This window comes from Passer domesticus, chromosome 36, assembly GCF_036417665.1.
Source record: "Passer domesticus isolate bPasDom1 chromosome 36, bPasDom1.hap1, whole genome shotgun sequence".
Classification (NCBI taxonomy): Eukaryota; Metazoa; Chordata; class Aves; order Passeriformes; family Passeridae; genus Passer; species Passer domesticus.
The window spans coordinates 167,161-191,124 of NC_087509.1; the positions used below are offsets into that span (position 1 = coordinate 167,161).

At 48.6% G+C, this 23,964-nt stretch overlaps 1 protein-coding gene across 1 annotated transcript in view; it reads right to left on the reverse strand.

Moving 5' to 3' along the window:
- Nucleotides 1-23,964, reverse strand: part of SUPT16H (SPT16 homolog, facilitates chromatin remodeling subunit) — a 47,369-nt gene that overhangs the window by 9,341 nt on the left and 14,064 nt on the right. Inside the window, 16 exon segments of the mRNA XM_064402212.1 lie at nt 1,537-1,706; nt 3,120-3,155; nt 3,157-3,196; nt 4,757-4,869; nt 6,150-6,275; nt 8,419-8,537; nt 10,244-10,370; nt 13,641-13,776; nt 13,853-13,980; nt 16,892-17,045; nt 19,559-19,674; nt 20,749-20,844; nt 21,607-21,672; nt 22,415-22,527; nt 23,531-23,604; nt 23,693-23,783. Of these exon segments, the coding sequence (XP_064258282.1) occupies nt 1,537-1,706; nt 3,120-3,155; nt 3,157-3,196; nt 4,757-4,869; nt 6,150-6,275; nt 8,419-8,537; nt 10,244-10,370; nt 13,641-13,776; nt 13,853-13,980; nt 16,892-17,045; nt 19,559-19,674; nt 20,749-20,844; nt 21,607-21,672; nt 22,415-22,527; nt 23,531-23,604; nt 23,693-23,783 (1,705 nt within the window).

The window sequence follows — 23,964 nt, forward strand, 5'->3', positions numbered from 1 at the left end:
ACAAAAAACAAACAAACAAAAGAAAAAACAGAAAAAAAATCTTACATACAACCCCCCAAAAATTAAAAAAAAATCTAAAAACCCCAAAACGCCCGGATTTCACCCCAAATCCCGTCTCACTTGAGCCACTCCCTGATGGGATCCAGCGAGGCCACGGGGATGGCGTGGAAAAAATGCTCAAAAAATCCAAAATAAAACCTCAAATAGCTGAAAAAAAAAACTTAAAAAACCCCCCAAAAATATTCCAAAATATTCCAAAAAGCATTTTAAAAAAACCAGGAAAAAAACCTGAAAAAATTTTAAAAAATAGGAATAAAATTACAAAAAAACCTCTGAAAAATGGGGAAAAAATTCAAAAAAACCCTGAAAAAAACCCAAAAAACCCCCAAAAAATCCCCAAAAATTCCCAAAAATCCCAAAAAATCCCAAACCCCCAAAACGGCCGGGTTTGACCCCAAACTGTCTCACTTGAGCCACTCCTTGATGGGATCCAGTGAGGCCACGGGGATGGCGTGGAAAAAATGCTCAAAAAATCCAAAATAAAACCTCAAATAGCTGAAAAATAATCCCTTAAAAATCCATTTAAAAATCCCACAAAATAATAAAAAACAACCTAAAAAAATCCCAAGAAAAAAAACCCGAAATAAATTTTAAAAAATTGAAATAAAACTAAAAAAAAAGGCCAAAAAATGTGGAAAAAATTTAAAAAAACCCCGAAAAAATCCCTAAAAAATCCCAAAAAATCCCCCAAAAAATCCCCAAAAATTCTAAAACCCCAAACCGCCCGGATTTCACCCCAACTTTGCTCACTTGAGCCACTCCTTGATGGGATCCAGCGAGGCCACGGGATGGCGTTAAAAAAATGCTCAAAAAATCCAAAATAAAACCTCAAATAGCTGAAAAATAATCCGTTAAAAATCCATTAAAAAATTCCACAAAATAATAAAAAACAACCTAAAAAAATCCCAGGAAAAAAAAATAGAAAAAAAAATTTAAAAAATTGAAATAAAATTACAAAAAACCCTCTGAAAAATGTGAAAAAAAAAATCAAAAAAACCCCGAAAAAAACCCCTAAAAAATCCCAGAAAATTCCAAAGAAATTCTAAAAAATCCAAAAAATTCCCAAAAATTCTAAAATCCCCAAACCCCCGGATTTCACCCCAAACTGTCTCACTTGAGCCACTCCTTGATGGGGTTGGGCGAGGCCACGGGGATGGTGTGGAAAAAATGCTCAAAAAATCCAAAATAAAACCTTAAAAAACTAAAAAAAAAAAAAATTAAAAAACCCCTAAAAATATTCCAAAATATTCCAAAAAACATTAAAAAAAAACAGGAAAAAAAAACCTGAAAAAATTTGAAAAAATAGAAATAAAATTACAAAAAAACCTCTGAAAAATGGGGAAAAAAATTCAAAAAAACCCTGAAAAAACCCCCAAAAAATCCCCAAAAAATCCCCAAAAATCCCAAAAAATCCCAAAAAATCCCCAAAAATTCTAAAAACCCAAACCGCGCGGATTTGAGCCCAACTCTGCTCACTTGAGCCACTCCTTGATGGGGTCCAGCGAGGCCACGGGGATGGCGTTGATCATGGTCACCTTGCGCGCGTAGTCCTTGTAGACGATGACCAGGTCGAAGTTCTTCAGGTGGAACTGCACGCGCTCAAAGTGGATCAGCTCCACCTCGTCCAGGGTCACCACGAACGGGGGCTGAAACACACCTGGGTCACACCTGGGGTACACCTGGATACACCTGAGATACACCTGAGCACACCTGGGATACACCTGAGCACACCTGGATACACCTGAGCTACCTGGGATACACCTGAGATACACCTGAGTGCAGGCGCTCAAAGTGGATCAGCTCCACCTCGTCCAGGGTCACCACGAACGGGGGCTGGAAATGTACCTGAGTTACCTGGGATACACCTGAGATACACCTGAGCTACCTGGGATACACCTGGATACACCTGAGCTACCTGGGATACACCTGAGTGCACTGCGCTCAAGTGGATCAGCTCCACCTCGTCCAGGGTCACCACGAACGGGGGCTGGAAATGTACCTGAGTTACCTGGGATACACCTGGGCACACCTGGGCACACCTGGATACACCTGAGCTACCTGGGATACACCTGAGTGCACACGCTCGAAGTGGATCAGCTCCACCTCGTCCAGGGTCACCACGAACGGGGGCTAAAAACACACCTGGGTCACACCTGGGCACACCTGAGATACACCTGAGATACACCTGAGCTACCTGGGATACACCTGAGATACACCTGAGATACACCTGGATACACCTGTGATACACCTGAGCTAGCTGGGACACACCTGGATACACCTGAGTGCACGCGCTCAAAGTGGATCAGCTCCACCTCGTCCAGGGTCACCACGAACGGGGGCTGGAAATACACCTGGGTCACACCTGGGCACACCTGGATATACCTGAGATACACCTGGATACACCTGAGCACACCTGGATGTACCTGAGATACAGCTGTGACACACCTGAGCTACCTGGGATACACCTGAACACACCTGGATACACCTGAGATACACCTGAGCACACCTGGGTTACACCTGAGATACACCTGAGACACACCTGAGCTACCTGGAGTAATCTGTGACACACCTGGACACAGCGGAGTGCACCTGGGCACACCTGGATACACCTGAGATACACCTGAGATACACCTGAGATACACCTGGGTTACACCTGAGACACACCTGAGCACACCTGGGTTACACCTGGATACACCTGGACATACCTGAGATACACCTGAGCACACCTGGGATACACTTGGAGTAATCTGTGACACACCTGGGGCACAGCTGAGTGCACCTGGGCACACCTGGGCACACCTGGATACACCTGAGATACACCTGAGATACACCTGGGCACACCTGGGATACACCTGGATACACCTGGATACACCTGAGACACACCTGAGATACACCTGAGTGCACCTGGGATACACCTGGAGTAATCTGTGACACACCTGGGCACAGCTGGGCACACCTGGGTGGGCTTTGGGACGTACCTGAGGCCACCTGCCCTGTCTCACCTGCCTGTCCGTCCGTCCCTCCCTCCCTCCCACCCTGTCCGTCCGTCCCTGACTCACCCACTCGGTGCAGTTGACGAGGGCGCTGCTGGTGGGGCTGCAGGAGGCACGTGCTGCGGTAGGGGGCGCCGTTGAACCTGGCGAGGGACCCGAAATCGCCGGAATTGAACCCAAAGCGGCAACGGACCGAAAACAGTGAAAACCGACCCAAAAATCCACAGAAATGGACCCAAAAATGCACAGAAATGGGCCCGAAATCCCCGGGAATGGAACCAAAATCCCTGGGAATGAACCCAAAATGGCAACAGACCGAAAACAGTAAAAACGGACCCAAAAATCCACAGAAATGGGCCCGAAATCCCCGGGAATGGACCAAGCCAAAGCGCAAACGGACCAAAACAGTGAAAACCGACCCAAAAATCCACAGAAATGGGCCCCAAAATCCACAAAAATGGGCCCGAAATCGCCGGGAATGGACCCAAAATGGCAACGGACAGAAAACAGTGAAAACCGACCCAAAAATCCACAAAAATGGGCCCGAAATCGCCGGAATTGAACCCAAAACGGCAACGGACAGAAAACAGTGAAAACCGACCCAAAAATCCACAAAAATGGGCCCCAAAATCCACAGAAATGGGCCCGAAATCGCCGGGAAAGGAACCAAAATCCCTGGGAATGAACCCAAAATGGCAACGGACCAAAAATCAACAGGAACGGACCCCAAAATCAGCGGGAATTAACCCAAAATGGCAATGGATTGAAAACACCGGAAATTAACCCAAAAATCCACAAAGGTTAACCTAAAAATCCACAAAAATGGACCCAAAAATCCACAGAAATGGACCCAAAACGGCAACGGACAGAAAACAGTGAAAACGGACCCAAAAATCCACAGAAACGGGCCCGAAATCCCTGGGAATGAACCCAAAATGGCAACGGACAGTAAACAGTAAAAATGGACCCAAAAATCCACAGAAATGGGCCCGAAATCCCCGGGAATGGAACCAAAATCCCCCAAAATGGACCCAAAATTGGAAATGAACTAAAATCCCCCAGAATGAACACAAATCTTCCAAGTTTTCCCCCATTTTCCTCTATTTTTCCCCATTTTTCCCATTTATTCCCATTTCCCCCCCATTTTCCCTCTTTTTCCCCATTCCCCCCATTTTTCCCCCTTTCTCCCCATTTTTTCCCCATTTTTTCCCATTTTCTCCCTTTTTCCTCCATTACCCCCTTTCCCCCATTTTCCTCCACTTTTCCCCTTATTCCCCCATTTTTTCCCATTTTCCTCCATTTTTCCCCATTTTCTCCCTTTTTTCCATTTCCCCCCTCTTTTCCCCCATTTTTTCCCGTTTCTCCCCATTTTTCCCTCTTTTTCACCATTTTTCCCATTTTCCCTCTTTTTCCCCATTTTTTCCCTTTTTATCCCCCATTTTCCCCATTTTTTCCCCCCTTTTTTTCGATTTCCCCCCCTTTTCCCCGTTTCTCCCCATTTTTCTCCTCTTTTTCTCCCTATTTCTCCCTCTTTTTCCTCCATTTTCCCCCATTTCCCCCCCCCATTTTTCCCCCATTTTCCCTCCTTTCCCCGTTTTTCCCAGATTTCCCCGTTTTTCCCCCATTTTTGCCCGTTTTTGCCCGTTTTTTGCCCATTTTTGCCCGTTTTTGCCCGATTTTGCGGTTTTCCGGCCCGGACTCACCCCAGCTCCCGGAAGGGCACCTCGAACTCGAGCTCCTCCTTGGTCAGCGCCTCGACCTTCTCGATGAAGTTCTTGAAGGCCGTCTTCAGCTTGTGCCGCATCTCCCGCTCCATCTGCGCCCAAAAACCCCGCGATTCGCCCCAAAAATCCACGCGACTCGGGGATGGAGAAAACGAGGGGAAACGGCAAAAAAATCCCCCCAAAAAAACCCAAATTCGCCCCAAAAATCCATGGGATGCAGGAAATGGGCAGAACAAGGGGGAAACGGCAAAAAAATCCACGGGAAAAGGCCCAAAATCGCCCCAAAAAACCCGGAATTCGCCCCAAAAATCCACGGGGGGGGGGGGGGGGGGGATTCGGGGAACGGAGAAAACGAGGGGAAACGGCAAAAAAACCCACCCAAAATCCCCAGAAATCACCCCAAAAATCCGTGGGATTCAGGAAATGGACAGAGCCGGGGAAATGGGAAAAAAACCCACCGGGAAATGGCCCAAAATCACCCCAAAAACACCAGAAACTGCCCCAAAAATCCGTGGGATTTGGGAAATAGACAGAACAAGGGGATAAGGCAAAAAAAAACTCCCCAAAATCCCCAGAATTCCCCCCAAAAATCCGTGGGATTCGGGAAACGGATGGAACAAGGGGAAAGGTTAAAAAAAAACCCCAAAATGCCCAGAATTCACCCCAAAAATCCGTGGGATTCGGAAATGGGCAGAACCAGGGGAAACGGCAAAAAAACCCCCATGGGAAATTGCCCAAAATCCACGGAAATCAGCTCAAAAGCCACGGGAATCGCCCCAAAAATCCATGGGATTTGGGGAATGGACGGAATAAGGGAAAAAAGCAAAAAAAAAAAACAACCCCAAATGCCCGGAATTCGCCCCAAAAATCCGTGGGATTCGGGAATGGAGAAAACGAGGGGAAACGGCAAAAAAAACCCCCACGGGAAATGGCCCAAAATCACCCCAAAAACACCGGAAATTGCCCCAAAAATCTGTGGAATGCAAGGAATGGACAAAACAAGGGGAAGTGGGGAAAAAAAAAACCCACAAAACCCCAGAATTCGCCCCAAAAATCCGTGGATTCGGGGAACGGGCAGAACAAGGGGAAAAGGTAAAAAACCCCACAGGAACCCCCCAAAACTGCTGGGATTGAACCAAAAGTGTCGGGAATGACCCAAAAATGTAGGAATGACCCAAAAAAGGACTTAAAAAAGCAAAATTAAGGCTCGAAAATGTTGAAAAATACAGAAATAATGTGAAAAAAATTGCAAAAAAATGAAAAAAATATTTAAAAAATTGAAAAATCCACCAGGAAATGCCCCAAAACTGCTGGGAATGCCCCAAAACCGCGGGAGTGCCCCAAAGCCGGGGGAATTCGCCCCAAAGCCGACCTGCTCGGCGTAGAGGTCGTCGCGGTCGTGCATGTGCTGGTGCTTGCCCAGGTCCGTGGTGATCTCGCCCACCTCGGTGTAGAACTGCACGTCCGTGTGCCGCTTCTTGCCGAACATGATGGCGTTCTGGGGGAAAAGAGAGGGGGTTTGGGCAAAATCCCCAAAGCCGGCACGAAATCCCGAAATCCCGGCTCGAAATCCCAAAATTCCGGCACGAAATCCCTGAGATTTCAGCTCCAAATCCCAAAATTCCGGCTCAAAATCTCGACATTCCAGCTCAAAAATCCTGAAATTCCAGCTCAAAAATCTCGACATTCCAGCTAGAAATCCCTGAAATTTTGGCCAAAAATCCTGAAATTTTGGCTCAAAATGCTGAAATTCTGGCTCGAAATCCCGAAATTCCTGCTCAAAATCCCTGACATTCCTGCTCAAAACCCCCAAATTCAAACTCGAAATCCCCAAATTCCAGCTTAAAATCTCTGAAATTCCTGCTCAAAATCCTGAAATTCTGGCTTGAAATCCCTGAAATTTGAGCTCAAAATCCTGAAATTCTGGTTGAAAACCCAAAATTCTGGCTCAAAATCCTGAAATTCCAGCTCAAAATCTCTGAAATTTGGCTCAAAATCACAAAATTCCACCTCCAAATCCCAACATTCCAGCTCCAAATCCCGAAATTCCAGCTCAAAATCCTGAAATTCCGGCTCAAAATCCATGAAATTTTGGCTCAAAAATCCCAAAATTTCGGGTCAAAGTCTCGAAATTCCAGCTTGAAATCCCTGAAATTCTGGCTTGAAATCCCAAAATTCCAGTTCAAAATCCATGAAATTTTGGCCAGAAATCCCGAAATTCCAGCTCAAAAGCCTGAAATTCTGGCTTGAAATCCTAAAATTCTGGCTCAAAATCCCCAAATTCTGGCTCGAAATCCCTGAGATTTCAGCTCCAAATCCCAAAATTCCAGCTCGGAATCCTGAAATTCCACCTCGACATCCCAAAATTCTCGATCAAAATAATGAAATTCCAGCTCCAAATCTCAAAATTCCAGCTTGAAATCCTGAAATTCCACCTGGACTTCCCCAAAATTTTGTCCAGAAACCCCAAAATTCCAGCTCAAACCCCCAAAACTCCTGCTCAAAGTCCTGAAATTTTGGCCAGAAATTCCCGAAATTCCAGCTCAAAATCCCGAAATTCCAGCTCAAAACCACGGGATTCCACCTCAAAATCCTTAAATTCTGGCTCGAAATCCCAAAATTCCAGCTCAAGATCCCTGAAATTTTGGCCAGAAACCCCAAAATTCTGGCTCAAAACCCTGAAATTCCGGGTCAAAATGCCAAAACTCTGGCTCAGAATCCCCAAATTCTGGATCAAAATCCCAAAATTCCAGCTCGAAATCCCTGAAATTTTGGTCAGAAATCCTGAGATTCCAGCCCGAAATCCCCAAATTCTGGCTCAAAATCCCAAAAAATCCGTCTCAAAACCCCGAAATTCTGGCTCAAAATCCTGAGATTCTAGCTCAAAATCCCAACGTTTTGGGTCAAAATCTCGAAATTCCAGCACAAAATCCCTGAAATTTTGGCCAGAAATCCTGAGATTCCGGCTCAAAATCCTGAAATTTCGGCTCAAAATCTCACAATTCCAGCTCAAAACCCTGAAATTCCGGCTCAAAATCATGAAATTCCTTGAGGTTTCGCCCCAAACCCATGGGGATTTCCCCAAAAATTCCGGGTTTTGTCCAAAACCCCAGGATTTCAACCCAAAGTCTCAGACTTTTGATCTCAAACCTTCATATTTGAGCAGGAGCTACCCCAAAACCCGAACATTTTGCCCCAAAACCCAAAAGTTTCACCCCAAATCCTCAAGTTTTCACCCCAAACCCGTGGTGACTTCCCCCAAAATTCCGCGTTTTGCCCAAAATCGCCGTTTTTCGGCCCAAAAACTCAGACTTTTGACCTCAAACCTTCCTCTTTGACCCAACCCAGGAGCTGCCCCGAAACGTGAAAGGTTTTGCCCCAAATCCTCGAGGTTTTACCCCAAACCCCTGGTGATTTCCCCCAAAATTCCGCGTTTTGCCCAAAATCCCAGGATTTCAACCCAAAATCCCAGGATCTCCACCCAAAATCTCAGACTTTTGACCTCAAACTTTTGCGTTTGACCAGGAGCTGCCCCAAAACCTGAACGTTTTGCCCCAAATCCTCGAGTTTCCCCCCAAACCCGCGGCGATTCCCGAATTCCCGCGTTTTGCCCGAAATCCGCGTTTTTGCCCCAGCAGCACCTTGAGGTGGAAGTGCAGCACGATGATCATCTCGCCGTCGCAGGGCTGGAACACGGCGTGCTTGATGTTGTTGTACAGGATGTCCACCTTGTCGCCGCGCACCGACGTGAAGCGGAACCCTGCGGGACCCGAAATCCGCGGAATTCAGCCCCAAAATCCGGGGGGTGGGAAATCCGGGGGAAACGGGAAAAAACGGGGAAAAAAAACCAGGGAAACTGCCCCAAAATCCATGGAAATCACCATAAAATCCACTGAAATCACCCGAAAACCCATTAAAACCATCCCAAAATCCACAGAAATCAACCCAAAATCGGCGGAAATCAGCCCAAAATCCAGGGGGCGAGAAATGCGGGGAAAACGGGAAAAAAACAGGAAAAATGGGAAAAAACCAGGGAAAACAGCATAAAAATCAATGAAAATCAACCCAAAATCCACAGAACTAAACCCAAAATCCACAAAAATCACCCCAAAATCGGCAGAAATCAGCCCAAAATTGGCGGAAATCAGCCCAAAATCCAGGGGGCGAGAAATACGGGAAAAACGGGAAAAAAACCAGGAAAAATGGGAAAAAAACAGGGAAAACAGGAAAAAATCAATGAAAATCAACCCAAAATACACAGAAATCACCATAAAATCTATGGGAATCAACCTGAAATCCAAGGAAATCAGCCCAAAATCCAGGGGGCGAGAAATCCCAGGAAAACAGCAAGAAACCCAGGAAAAATGGGAAAAAAACCAGGGAAATCGGCAAAAAATGCATGGAAGTCACCCCAAAATCCATGGAAATCACCATAAAATCTATGGGAATCACCCCAAAATCCACAGAAATCAACCCAAAATCCGGGGGGCGGGAAATCCGGGGAAAACGGGAAAAAACGGGAAAAAAAACAGGGAAACTGCCCCAAAATCCATGGAAATCACCATAAAATCCACTGAAATCACCCGAAAACCCATTAAAACCATCCCAAAATCCACAAAAATCACCCCAAAATCGGCGGAAATCAACCCAAAATTGGCGGAATTCAGCCCAAAATCCAGGGGGCGAGAAATGCGGGGAAAATGGGAAAAAAACAGGAAAAATGGGAAAAAAACAGGGAAAACAGCAAAAAAATCAATGAAAATCAACCCAAAATCCACAGAACTAAACCCAAAATCCACAAAAATCACCCCAAAATCGGCAGAAATCAGCCCAAAATTGGCAGAAATCAGCCCAAAATCCAGGGGGCGAGAAATCCCTGGAAAACAGCAAGAAATCCAGGAAAAACGGGAAAAAACAGGCAAATCAACCCAAAAATGCATGAAAATCACCCAAAAATCCACAGGAACCTACACAAAATCCACAGAAATCAGCCCAAAATCGGCCGAAATCAGCCCAAAATCCAGGGGAGCTGCCCCAAAATCCAGGAAATTTTGGGTTCTTGACGCATTTTAGGGTTATTTTTGGGTTAATTTTGGGGGATTTTGGGGCATTTAGTCACCGTTGACATGCGCCTCGAGCGCGCCCTGCATGAACTCGAAGAAAACCCAACAAAACCTCAACTCCCACCCCAAATTCCCACATTCTTGGTGGGGTTTTTGGGTTTTTTTGGTTTTTTTGATATTTTCAGGGTTATTTTGGGTTAAATTCTGGGTGTTTTGGGTGCTTTCCCACCGTTGACGTGCGCCTCGAGCGCGCCCTGCATGAACTGCCAAAACCCAACAAAACCTCAACTCCCACCCCAAATTCCCACATTCTTGGGTGGGGTTTTTGGGTTTTTTTTGGTTTTTTTGATATTTTCGGGGTTATTTTGGGTTAAATTCTGGGGATTTTGGGGCATTTGCTCACCGTTGACGTGCGCCTCGAGCGCGCCCTGCATGCGCTTCTGGGCGATGTTGGGCCGGATGTAGAGGTCCTTCAGCTTGGGGTTGCTGCGGTTCAGGTTGATCACCAGCGAGTCCTGCTTGACGATGCCCTGCGGACGCCGAGTGACCACTGAGTGACCACTGAGTGACCACTGAGTGACCACTGAGTGACCACCGACCACTCAGTGACCACCGACCACTCAGTGACCACGGACCACTCAACGGCCAACGATCGCTCCAGGAACTTTGAGTGATCGTTCAATGATCGTTCAACGATCACTCAGTGTCCACCCAATGACCCCTCAGTGACCACTGAGTGACCACCGGGTGACCACTGACCGCTCCATGGCGACTGGCCACTCAACGGCCAACGATCGCTCCAGGAATTTTGAGTGACCACTCAATGGCCACTCATTGACCACTCAACGATCTCTCAATGTCCACTCATTGACCAACCAATGTCCACTCAATGTCCACTTACTGACCACTCACTGACCACTCAATGTCCACTCACTGACCACTCATTGACCACTCAATATCCACTCATTGACCAATTATTAACCACTTATTGACCATTGACCACTCAACGATCGCTCATTGACCACTGACCACTCAATGATCTCTCATTGACCAATCATTGACCTACCAATGACCACTGAATGACCACTCAATGTCCACCCAATGACCACTCAATGTCCACTCATTGACTACTTATTAACCACTTATTGACCACTCAATGAGCACTCAACAATCACTCATTGACCGTTGACTACTCAACGATCTCTCATTGACCAATCATTGACCTACCAATGACCACTCATTGACCTCTCAGTGACCACTCAATGACCACCCAATGACCACTCAATGACCACTCACTGACCACTCACAGACCACTCACTGACCACTCAATGACCACTCACTGACCACTCACTGACCACTCACTGACCACTCACTGACCACTCAATGACCACCCAATGACCACTCATTGACCACTCACTGACCACTCACTGACCACTCACTGACCACTCAATGACCACTCACTGACCACTCATTGACCACTCAATGACCACTCACTGACCACTCAATGACCACTCAATGACCACTCATTGACCACTCAATAACCACTCAATGACCACTCATTGACCACTCAATGACCACTCACTGACCACTCATTGACCACTCAATGACCACTCACTGACCACTCAATGACCACTCAATGACCACTCACTGACCACTCAATGACCACCCAATGACCACTCATTGACCACTCAATGACCACTCACTGACCACTCATTGACCACTCAATGACCACTCATTGACCACTCAATGACCACTCACTGACCACTCAATGACCACTCAATGACCACACAATGACCACCCAATGTCCACCCAATGACCACTCAATGACCACCCAATGACCACTCATTGACCACTCACTGACCACTCACTGACCACTCATTGACCACTCAATGACCACTCATTGACCTCTCACTGACCACTCAATGACCACCCAATGACCACCCAATGACCACTCACTGACCACTCACTGACCACTCACAGACCACCCACTGACCACTCAATGACCACTCACTGACCACTCACTGACCACTCACTGACCACTCACTGACCACTCACTGACCACTCAATGACCACCCAATGACCACTCATTGACCACTCAATGACCACTCACTGACCACTCATTGACCACTCAATGACCACTCACTGACCACTCAATGACCACTCAATGACCACTCATTGACCACTCAATAACCACTCAATGACCACTCACTGACCACTCAATGACCACCCAATGACCACTCAATGACCACTCACTGACCACTCAATGACCACCCAATGACCACTCATTGACCACTCAATGACCACTCACTGACCACTCATTGACCACTCACTGACCACTCAATGACCACTCACTGACCACTCATTGACCACTCAATGACCACTGAATGACCACTCATTGACCACTCACTGACCACTCACTGACCACTCAATGACCACTCACTGACCACTCAATGACCACCCAATGACCACTCATTGACCACTCAATGACCACTCACTGACCACTCATTGACCACTCAATGACCACTCACTGACCACTCACTGACCACTCACTGACCACTCAATGACCACACAATGACCACCCAATGTCCACCCAATGACCACTCAATGACCACCCAATGACCACTCATTGACCACTCACTGACCACTCACTGACCACTCACTGACCACCCAATGTCCACCCAATGACCACTCAATGACCACTCAATGACCACTCAATGACCACTCATTGACCACTCAACAATCGCTCATTGACCACTCAATGACCACTCAATGACCACTCAATGACCACTCATTGACCACTCAATGACCACTCATTGACCACTCAACAATCGCCCAACGATCACTCAACGATTGCTCATTGACCGCTGACCACTCAACGATCTCTCATTGACCAATCATTGACTGACCAATGTCCACTCATTGACCTCTCACTGACCACTCAATGACCACTCAATGACCACTCATTGACCGTTGACCACTCAACGATCTCTCATTGACCAACCATTGACCAACCAATGTCCACTCATTGACCTCTCACTGACCACTCAATGACCACCCAATGTCCACCCAATGACCACCCAATAACCACTCACTGACCACTCAATGACCACTCAATGACCACTCAACAATCGCCCAACGATCACTCAACGATTGCTCATTGACCGCTGACCACTCAACGATCTCTCATTGACCAATCATTGACTGACCAATGTCCACTCATTGACCTCTCACTGACCACTCAATGACCTCTCAATGACCACCCAATGACCACTCATTGACCACTCAACAATCGCCCAATGATCGTTCAACGATCGCTCATTGACCGCTGACCACTCAACGATCTCTCATTGACCAATCATTGACCAACCAATGACCACCTAATGACCACTCAATGACCACTCAATGACCACTCAATGACCACCCAATGACCACTCATTGACCACTCAATGACCACTCATTGACCACTCAACAATCGCCCAATGATCGTTCAACGATCGCTCATTGACCGCTGACCACTCAACGATCTCTCATTGACCAATCATTGACCAACCAATGACCACCTAATGACCACTCAATGACCACTCAATGACCACTCAATGACCACCCAATGACCACTCATTGACCACTCAATGACCTCTCACTGACCACTCAACAATCGCCCAACGATCACTCAACGATCGCTCATTGACCGCTGACCACTCAACGATCTCCCATTGACCAACCAACGTCCACCCAACGCCCACTCACTGACTGACCACTGACTGACCGCTGACCGCTCCGTGACCCCCAGGTGACCCCACCTCCTTCTCCTTCTCCTCGGCCTCGCGCGTCTTGTAGCGCTTCTGCACCTCCTTGATGATGCGGAAGGCGTTCTGCAGGTTCGACGCCGGCACCGTCGACTCACCCGGCGGCTTCAGGTTGGACGCCCGGTAGGTGCTGCGGGCAGAGTGACCGCCGGGTGACCACGCTGACCGCTGGCGGGGCCAGGGGTCAGGGGTCGGGGGGCACGCACATCTCCTTGACGAAGGTGGCCTCGGGGTTGGGGAAGATGTTGCCCTCGTTGCGGCCCAGGGCGCTGCCCGGGCAGAAGAAGTTGATGCGCAGGTAGGTGTAGTCGCCCTCCACGGACATGCTGATGTTCTGGGGGGAAAAACCGGGATTTTGGGTCAGCCGTGAAAAAAAACGGGAGTTTTGGGGGAAAAAACGGGGATTTGGGGGGAAAAATGGAGATTTGGGGGGAAAAAATGGGGATTTGGGTCAGGAGGAACAGGTGTAGTCGCCCTCCACGGACATGCTGATGTTCTGGGGGGAAAAACCGGGATTTTGGGGTGAAAAATGGGCATTTCGGGAAAAAATGGAGATTTGGGTGGAAAAAAGGTGATTTTGGGTCAGGGTTTGGGGTGAAAAATGGGGATGTGAGGTGCAGGTAGGTGTAGTCGCCCTCCATGGACATGCTGATGTTCTGGGGGGAAAAACCGGGGTTTTGGGTCAGCGGTGAAAAAAAATGGGAGTTTTGGGGGAAAAAACGGGGATTTTGGGAAAAAAATGGAGATTCGGGGGGAAAAAACGGGGATTTGGGTCAGGAGGAACAGGTGTAGTCGCCCTCCACGGACATGCTGATGTTCTGGGGGGAAAAACCGGGGTTTTGGGTCAGCCGTGAAAAAAAATGGGAGTTTTGGGGAAAAAAACGGGGATTTGGGGAAAAAATGGAGATTCGGGGGGAAAAAATGGGGATTTGGGTCAGGACGAACAGGTGCAGTCGCCCTCCACGGACATGCTGATGTTCTGGGGGGAAAAACCAGGATTTTGGGGTGAAAAATGGGCATTTTGGGAAAAAACCTGAGATTTCAGGGAAAAAATGGAAATTTGGGGGGAAAAATGGGGATTTGGGTCAGGGTTAGAGTAAAAAATGGAGATTTGGGTCAGGAGAAACAGGTGTAGTCGCCCTCCACGGACATGCTGATGTTCTGGGGGGAAAAACCGGGATTTTGGGGTGAAAAATGGGGGTTTTGGGAAAAAAACCTGAGATTTCGGGGAAAAAATGGAAATTTGGGGGGAAAAATGGGGATTTGGGTCAGGAGGAACAGGTGTAGTCGCCCTCCACGGACATGCTGATGTTCTGGGGGGAAAAACCAGGATTTTGGGGTGAAAAATGGGCATTTTGGGAAAAAAAACTGAGATTTCAGGGAAAAAATGGAAATTTGGGGGGAAAAATGGGGATTTGGGTCAGGGTTAGAGTAAAAAATGGAGATTTGGGTCAGGAGAAACAGGTGTAGTCGCCCTCCACGGACATGCTGATGTTCTGGGGGGAAAAACCGGGATTTTGGGGTGAAAAATGGGGGTTTTGGGAAAAAAACCTGAGATTTCGGGGAAAAAATGGAAATTTGGGGGGAAAAATGGGGATTTGGGTCAGGAGGAACAGGTGTAGTCGCCCTCCACGGACATGCTGATGTTCTGGGGGGAAAAACCAGGATTTTGGGGTGAAAAATGGGCATTTTGGGAAAAAAAACTGAGATTTCAGGGAAAAAATGGAAATTTGGGGGGAAAAATGGGGATTTGGGTCAGGGTTAGAGTAAAAAATGGAGATTTGGGTCAGGAGAAACAGGTGTAGTCGCCCTCCACGGACATGCTGATGTTCTGGGGGGAAAAACGGGGGTTTTGGGTCAGCGGTGAAAAAAAATGGGAGTTTTGGGGGAAAAAACGGGGATTTGGGGAAAAAATGGAGATTCGGGGGGAAAAAATGGGGATTTGGGTCAGGAGGAACAGGTGTAGTCGCCCTCCACGGACATGCTGATGTTCTGGGGGGAAAAACCAGGATTTTGGGGTGAAAAACGGGGATTTTGGGGAAAAAAATGGAAATTTGGGTGGAAAAAATGGAAATTTGGGAGGAAAAAACGGGATTTGGGGAGAAAGAGATGTTGATGTGTAGGTTGGTGTAGTTGCCCTCATGCTGATGTTCTGGGGGGAAAACGGAGATTTTGGGTCAGGGTTTGGGGTGGAAAATGGGGATTTTGGGAAAAAATGGAGATTTGGGTGGAAAAATGGGGATTTTTAAGGAAAAAATGGAGATTTGGGTGGAAAAAAAACGTGATTTTGGGTCAGGGTTTGTGTTTTCCCTCCTGACTCACCCACTTCCCACCCCCCTTTCCCCGTTTCCCCCCGTTTTCCCCCCTCTCCATTTTTGGGTGAAATCCCGTGGATTTTGGCATTTTTTGAACACTTTAAGCATTTCTGGGGTGAATTTTGGTGGTTTTTGTGTCAGTTTTGTGTTTTCCCAGCTACCTCACCCATCTCCCACTCCCCTTTCCCCATTTTCCCCCCGTTTCCCCCCATTTTCCCCTCTTCCATTTTTGGGTCAAATCCCGCGGATTTTGGGTTTTTTTGAGCACTTTAAGCATTTCTGGGGTGGATTTTGGGTTTTTTTGTGTCCATTTTTTGTTTTCCCAGCTACCTCACCCATCTCCCCCCTGTTTCCCCCCGTTTTCCCCCCGGCCCCGTTTTTGGGTGAAATCCCGTGGATTTTGGCATTTTTTGAGCACTTTAAGCATTTCTGGGGTGGCTTTGGGGGTTTTTTCGTGCCAATTTTGGTCATTTTTGTGTCAATTTTTTGTTTTCCCTCCTGACTCACCCACCTCCCACCCCCCATTTCCCCTTTTTCCCCCGGTTCCATTTTTGGGCCAAATTCTGGCGATTTTGGGGTTTTTTTGAGCACTATTGGCAATTTTAGGGTCAATTTTCACGGGTTTTCTGTCAGTTTTGGTGGGTTTTGTGTCCATTTTGTGTTCTCCCTCCTGACTCACCCACCTCCCACCCCCCTTTCCCCCGTTTTCCCCCCGCCCCGATTTTGGGTGAAATCCTGTGGATTTTGGTCATTTTTAAGCCCTTTTGGCATTTCTGAGGTGGATTTTGGGGGTTTTTGTGTCCGTTTTGTGTTTTCCCTCCTGACTCACCCACCTCCCGCCCCCCTTTCCCCCGTTTTCCCCCCGTTTCCCCCCCGTTTCCGCGGCCCCGATTTTGGGTGAAATCCCGGCGGTTTTGGGTGCGCCCGGACCTTGATGGTGGCGATGTGGAAGGGCGTGGCGATGCCGAAGACGGGCATGATGACGCTCTCGTACTTCTTGTCGATGTAGATCTTCATCTCGCGCACGTGCGGCTCCTTGGGCAGCAGCGCCGCGCTCTTGTACGACACGTTGGACTTGCGCGCCCTGGAACGGGGCCAGAAACGGCGGGTTTGGGAAAAACGGGGGAAAGGGGGAAAAAATGGGGTTTTGGGGAAAATGGGGTTTGGGGAAAAATGGGGTTGGAGGGGATGGGGTTTGGGAAAAATGCAGGTTTTAGGGAAAATGGGGTTTTGGGGAAAAGAAGGTTTTGGGGAAAAAAATGGGGATTTGGGGGAAAATGGGGTTTGGGAAAAAGGGAGTTTGGGAAAAATGCAAGTTTGGGAAAAAAAATGGGGGTTTTGGGGAAAAAATTGGGATTTGGGGTCAAATGGGGTTTGGGAAAAAGGGAGTTTGGGAAAAATGCAAGTTTGGGAAAAAAATGGGGGTTTTGGGGGAAAAATGGGGATTTGGGGGCAAATGGGGTTTGGGAAAAATGCAGGTTTTAGGGAAAATGGGGGTTTGGGGAAAAAAGTGAGGTTTTGGGGAAGAAATGGGGTTTAAGGGAAATGGGGTTTGGAGGAGTTTGGAGAAAATGGGGTTTGAGGAGAAAAATGGGGTTTGAGGGGAAAATTCAGGTTTTGGGGAAAAAATGGGGGTTTGGGGGAAAAAATGGGGTTTTTGTGGGGGGGAATGGTGTTTGGGAAAAATGGGATTTGGGAAAAAAAGGGGGGTTTGGAGGAAATGGGGTTTTGGGGAGAAAAATGGGGTTTGGGGAAAAATGGGGTTGGGGAAAATGAGGGTTTGGGGAAAAATGGGGGTTTTGGGAAAAATGGGGTTTGGGGGAAAAAAATGGGGTTTTTGGGGGGGGAAATGGTGTTTGGGAAAAATGGGATTTGGGAAAAAATGGGGGTTTGGGGGAAATGGGGTTTTGGGGAGAAAAATGGGGTTTTGGGGAAAAATGGGGTTGGGGAAAAATGCAGGTTTTGGGAAAAATGGGGTTTTGGGGAAAAAAATGGGGTTTTTGGGGGGGGAAATGGTGTTTGGGAAAAATGGGATTTGGGAAAAAAATGGGGGTTTGGGGGAAATGGGGTTTTGGGGAGAAAAATGGGATTTGGGGAAAAATGGGGTTGGGGAAAAATGCAGGTTTTGGGAAAAATGGGGTTTGGGGGAAAAATGGGGGTTTGGGGGAAATGGGGTTTTGGGGAGAAAAATGGGGTTTTGGGGAAAAATGGGGTTTGGGGAAAAATGGGGTTGGAGGGGATGTGGTTTGGGAAAAATGCAGGTTTTGGGAAAAATGGGGTTTGGGGAAAAATGCAGGTTTTGGGAAAAATGGGGTTTTGGGGAAAAAAATGGGGTTTTTGGGGGGGGAAATGGTGTTTGGGAAAAATGGGATTTGGGAAAAAATGGGGGGTTTGGGGGAAATGGGGTTTTGGGGAGAAAAATGGGATTTGGGGAAAAATGGGGTTGGGGAAAAAAAATGGGGGTTTGGGGAAAAATGGGGGTGAAAGGGGGTTGGGGGGTTTGGGGCAGGAGTTGGGGATTTTGGGTAGGAATTTGGGATTTTGGACAGAAACTGGGGGAATTCAGGCAGGAATTTGGGCAGAAACTGGGGAATTGGGGCCGGAATTTGGGGCAGGAATTGGAGACCTTGGGGCAGGAATTTGGGATTTTGGGCAGGAATTGGGGCAAAAATTGGGGATTTGGGACAGAAATTTGGGCAGGAAGTTGGGGATATTGGGGCAAGAACTGGGGAACTTGGGGCAGGAATTGAGGATTCTGGGCAGGAATTGGGGCAAAAATTGGGGAATTTGGGGCAGGAATTGGGGAATTGGGGCAGGAATTGGGGAATTTGGGGCAGGAATTGGGGCAGGAATTGGGGAATTTGGGCAGAAATTGGGAATTTGGGGCAGGAATTTGGGCAGGAATTGGGGAATTTGGGCAAGAATTGGGGAATTTGGGGCAGGAATTGGGGAATTGGGGCAGGAATTGGTGAATTTGGGGCAGGAATTGGGGCAGGAATTGGGGAATTTGGGGCAGGAATTGGGGCAGGAATTGGGGAATTTGGGCAGAAATTGGGGCAGGAATTGGGGATTTTGGGGAGGAATTTGGGCAAGAATTGGGGAATTTGGGGCAGGAATTGGGGCAGGAATTGGGACAGAAATTGGGGCCGGAATTGGGGAATTTGGGGCAGGAATTGGGGAATTTGGGCAGAAATTTGGGCAGGAATTTGGGCAGGAATTGGGGAATTGGGGGCAAGAATTGGGACAGAAATTGGGGCAGGAATTTGGGCAAGAATTGGGAATTTTGGGCAGGAATTGTGGATTTTGGGCAAGAATTTGGGCAGGAATTGGGGAATTTGGGGCATGAATTTGGGCAGGAATTGGGGATTTTGGGCAAGAATTTGGGGCAGGAATTGGGGAATTTGGGGCAAGAATTGGGACAGAAATTGGGGCAGGAATTTGGGATTTTGGGCAGGAATTTGGGCAGAAATTGGGAATTTGGGGCAGGAATTGTGTATTTTGGGCAAAAAATTTGGGCAAAAACCAGGACAAGGAACCAGCACCAGGATGAGGACCAAGGCCAGAACCCCGTGGCAGTTTTGGGGTGAATTTGGCTACTTTTGGGTCTGCTGCTCGCCGCGCTGCTCCGTCAGGCGCCGCCGCGCGTCCTCGTTCAGCTGCGTGGCCAGCTCCTTCTGGTGGGCGCGGCGCTTCTCCTCGGCCGTCAGCTCGTTCTGGACACAGGATTGGTCACTCAGGGGTCACTCGGGGGTCACTCAGGGGTCAGTCATGGTCAGTACTGGTCAGTACTGGTCACTAATGGTCAGCAATGGTCACTCAGGGTCAGCCCAGGCCAGCTCCTTCTGGTGGGCGCGGCGCTTCTCCTCGGCCGTCAGCTCGTTCTGGACAGGGCAGTGGTCACTCAGGGGTCACTCAGGGGTCAGGGGGTCAGTCATGGTCAGTACCGGTCAGTCATGGTCAGTAATGGTCACTCAGGGGCAGCCCAGGCCAGCTCCTTCTGGTGGGCGCGGCGCTTCTCCTCGGCCGTCAGCTCGTTCTGGACACACCAATGGTCACTCAGGGGTCACTCGGGGGTCAGGGGGTCAGTCATGGTCAGTACTGGTCAGTCATGGTCACTAATGGTCAGTAATGGTCACTCAGGGGCAGCCCAGGCCAGCTCCTTCTGGTGGGCCCGGCGCTTCTCCTCGGCCGTCAGCTCGTTCTGGACACACCAATGGTCACTCAGGGGTCACTCGGGGGTCACTCAGGGGTCAGTGGTCACTCAGTGGTCACTCAGTGGTCACTCATTGGTCACTCAGTGGTCAGTGGTCACTCAGTGGTCACTCACTACCCACCCGTGTCCTCTCGGTCAGCAGGGCAGCCCGGGAGCTGCTCAGGGGTCACTGATGGTCACTGATGGTCACTGATGGTCAGTGGTCACTCAGGGGTCACTCAGTGGTCACTCAGGGGTCACTCAGGGGTCAGTACCCACCCGTGTCCTCTCGGTCAGCAGGGCAGCCCTGGAGCTGCTCACTGATGGTCACTGATGGTCAGTGGTCAGTGATGGTCAGTGATGGTCAGTGGTCACTCAGGGGTCACTCAGTGGTCACTCAGGGGTCACTCAGGGGTCAGTACCCACCCGTGTCCTCTCGGTCAGCAGGGCAGCCCGGGAGCTGCTCACTGATGGTCACTGATGGTCACTGGTCAGTGATGGTCACTGATGGTCAGTGGTCACTCATTGGTCACTCAGGGGTCACTCAGGGGTCACTCAGGGGTCAGTGGTCACTCAGTGGTCACTCAGTACCCACCCGTGTCCTCTCGGTGAGCAGGGCAGCCCGGGAGCTCCTCCCCAGCAGATCTTCGGCCGCGTCCTTGTCCGGCTCCTCCTCGTCCTCGTCCTCGTTCTGGGCGCGGAATCGGGCATTTGGGGAAAAACGTAAATCCCAAATTCCCAAATTCCCAAAATTCCAAATTCCCAAATTCCAAATTCCCAAAATTCCAAATTCCCAAAATCCCCAGATACCAAAATCCCCAGATCCCAAATTCCCCAAATTCCCAAATCCCCCAAATTCCCAAAATTCCAAATTCTCAAAATGCAAAATTCCAAAAATCCCCAAATCCTAAATTCCCAAATTCCCTAAAATCCCAAATTCTCAAGATCTCAAATGGCCAAAATCCCCACACCCCTAAATTCCCAAAATTCCAAATTCTTAAAATCCTTAATTCCCAAACACCAAATTTCCCAAAATCCCTGAAATCTCAAAATCCTAAATTCCCAAAATCCCAATTTTTTTGCCCAAATTCCCAGTTTTTGCCCCAAATCCCCTTTTTTGCCCCCAAATCCTCTTTTTCTGTGCCCTAAATCCCCGTTTTCTACCCCAAAAATCCCATTTTTTTGCCCCAAAATCCTCAGGTTTTTTTTTTCCCCAAATTCCCCATTTTTTGCCCAAATTCCTTATTTCTTTCCCCAAACTTCCCTTTTTTTCCTCCAAAATCCTCGGGTTTTTTCCCCCAAAATCCCCAGTTTTTACCCCAAAATCCTCTTTTTTTTGCCCCAAATTCCCCATTTTCCCCCCAAATTCCCCATTTTTCCCCAAAATCCTCTCTTTTCCCCCCCAAACCCCGTTTTTCCCAAAATCACCGTTTTTATCCCCAAACCGCCTCACCTTGAGGAAGATCCCGACGTTCTTCACCTTCTTCTTGACGGCCGTCAGCACCACGGCCGGGCCCTCCTGTGATTGGTCGGGAGAAAAGGGGCGGGGACACGCCATTGGTCGGGAGAAAAGGGGCGGGGACACGCCATTGGTCGGGAGAAAAGGGGCGGGGACACGCAATTGGCTGAAGGAATTTGGCGGGAAAATGCGATTGGCTGAGGGAATCCCAGCACGCCATTGGGCAGCAGGGCAGGCAGCCAGGCTGTGATTGGCCAATGAAAGCCAGGCTGTGATTGGCCAATGAGCACGAGGCCGTGATTGGCTGAGGGCAGAAGGGGAGGAGCCATTTTCCTGAGGGGAGCGAGGCCGGATTGGACGAGGGGAAAAGCAGCAAGGCCTGTGATTGGCTGAGGGACACAAGGCCGCGATTGGCTGAGGAAATCACCGCACGCCATTGGCTGAGGGAAGGAGCAACGCCATTGGCTGAGGGAAGAAGGGGAGCCGCCATTTTGTGTGGGGCGGCCGCCATTTTATGAAGGGAAGCCGCCATTTTCTGAGGGTCGGCTGCCATTTTGTGAGGGGAGGCCGCCATTTTCTGAAGGTCGGCTGCCATTTTGTGAAGGTCGGCTGCCATTTTGTGAGGGGAGGCCGCCATATTGGTGAGGGGTGGCCGCCATTTTGCAAGGGGAGGGCGCCATTTTTTGACGGATGCCGCCATTTTCTGAAGGTCAGCCGCCATTTTGTGAGGGAAGCGAGGCCGCGATTGGCGGAGGGGAGGAGCCCTGCCGCGATTGGTGGGTTTGGGGTCGGCCCCGCCCACCTCGTCCACCATGACGGTGTCGCCCAGGAAGAGCGCGTAGCTGCGCTCCTCCGGCCGCTTGGCCTCGCGGTTGGGCAGGTCCGAGAGGCCCACGTTGACGCTGAACACCATCCCTGTTTGGGGCGAAAACGGGGGATTTTGGTTAAAACGGGGAAAAAAATGGGAAAAATGGGAAAAAGCAAAAAAAAAAGGGGGAAAACACAATCCTGTTTGGGGGGAAAACAGGGGAAATTGGTTAAAATGGCAAAAGAAAAAAGGAAAAATGGGAAAAGGCAAAAAAAAAGGGGGAAAAACCCCATCCCTGTTTGGGGGGAAAATGGGGGATTTTGGTTAAAATAGGAAAAAAACAAAAAATGGGAAAAAGGAAAGAAAATTGGGGAAAAACCCCATCCCTGTTTGGGGGGAAAACGGGGGATTTTGGTTAAAATAGGAAAAAAAAAACAAAAAATGGGAAAAAGGAAAAAAAATTGGGGAAAAACCCCATCCCTGTTTGGGGGGAAAACAGAGGATTTTGGTTAAAAATGGGAAAAAAACCCAAAAAATGGGAAAAAAACACCATCCCTGTTTGGGGGGAAAACAGGGGATTTTGGTTAAAAATGGGAAAAAACAAAAATGGGGGAAAACACCATCCCTGTTTTGGGGAAAAATTGGTTAAAATGGGGAAAAAAACAAAAAATGGAGAAAAATGGGGAAAAAACAGCACCCCTTTTTGGGGGGAAAACATGGGATTTTGGTTAAAAATGGGAAAAAAACCAAAAAATGGGGAAAAGCAAAAAAAAAAAGAGGGGGAAAAACATCATCTCTGTTTGGGGGGAAAACACAGGAAATTGGTTAAAACGGGAAAAAAATAAAAAATGGGAAATAACACCATCCCTGTCTGGGGGGAAAATGGGGGGATTTTGTTGAAAAATGGGAAAAACCCAAAAAATGAGGAAAAAACACCATCCCATAAAAAGCAGATTTTGGGGTGGAAAATCCGGATTTTGAGGCAGAACACATGAATTTTGGGGTGAAAAGTGGGGATTTTTGGACAAGAATCAGATTTTGGGGTGGAAAACGCAGATTTTGGGGCAGAACAGGTGAATTTTGGGGTGGAAAAGGTGAATTTGTGCTCACCCTTCTTGAGGCGCTGCTGGTTCTTGCTGTTGATGACCAGGGAGCCCTCGCGGAACTCGATGCCCATGGCAAAGCTGCGGTCGCGGAGTGACCAGAGTGACCACGGAGTGAGTGACCACCCTGACCCCCGGGTGACCCAGCCCCAAAATCGCCCCTTCTCACCCCAAATTCTTGGTGACCTTGCCCAGCAGCTCCGGCCGCTGCTTCTTGACCACGTCCATCACGGCCGCGTAGACGTCGCACAGACGGGCGCCTGCGGGGGCACCCAGCGGTCACTCGGCGGCCACTCTGGTCACTCAGGGGTCAGTCAGGGTCAGGAGGGGTCAGAGAGGTCAGTCAGGGGTCATTTGGAGTGCTCAGAGTCACCCAGTGGTCACTCAGGGCTCAGGGGTCACTCAGTGGTCACTCAGAGTCAGAGAGGTCAGTCACGGTAA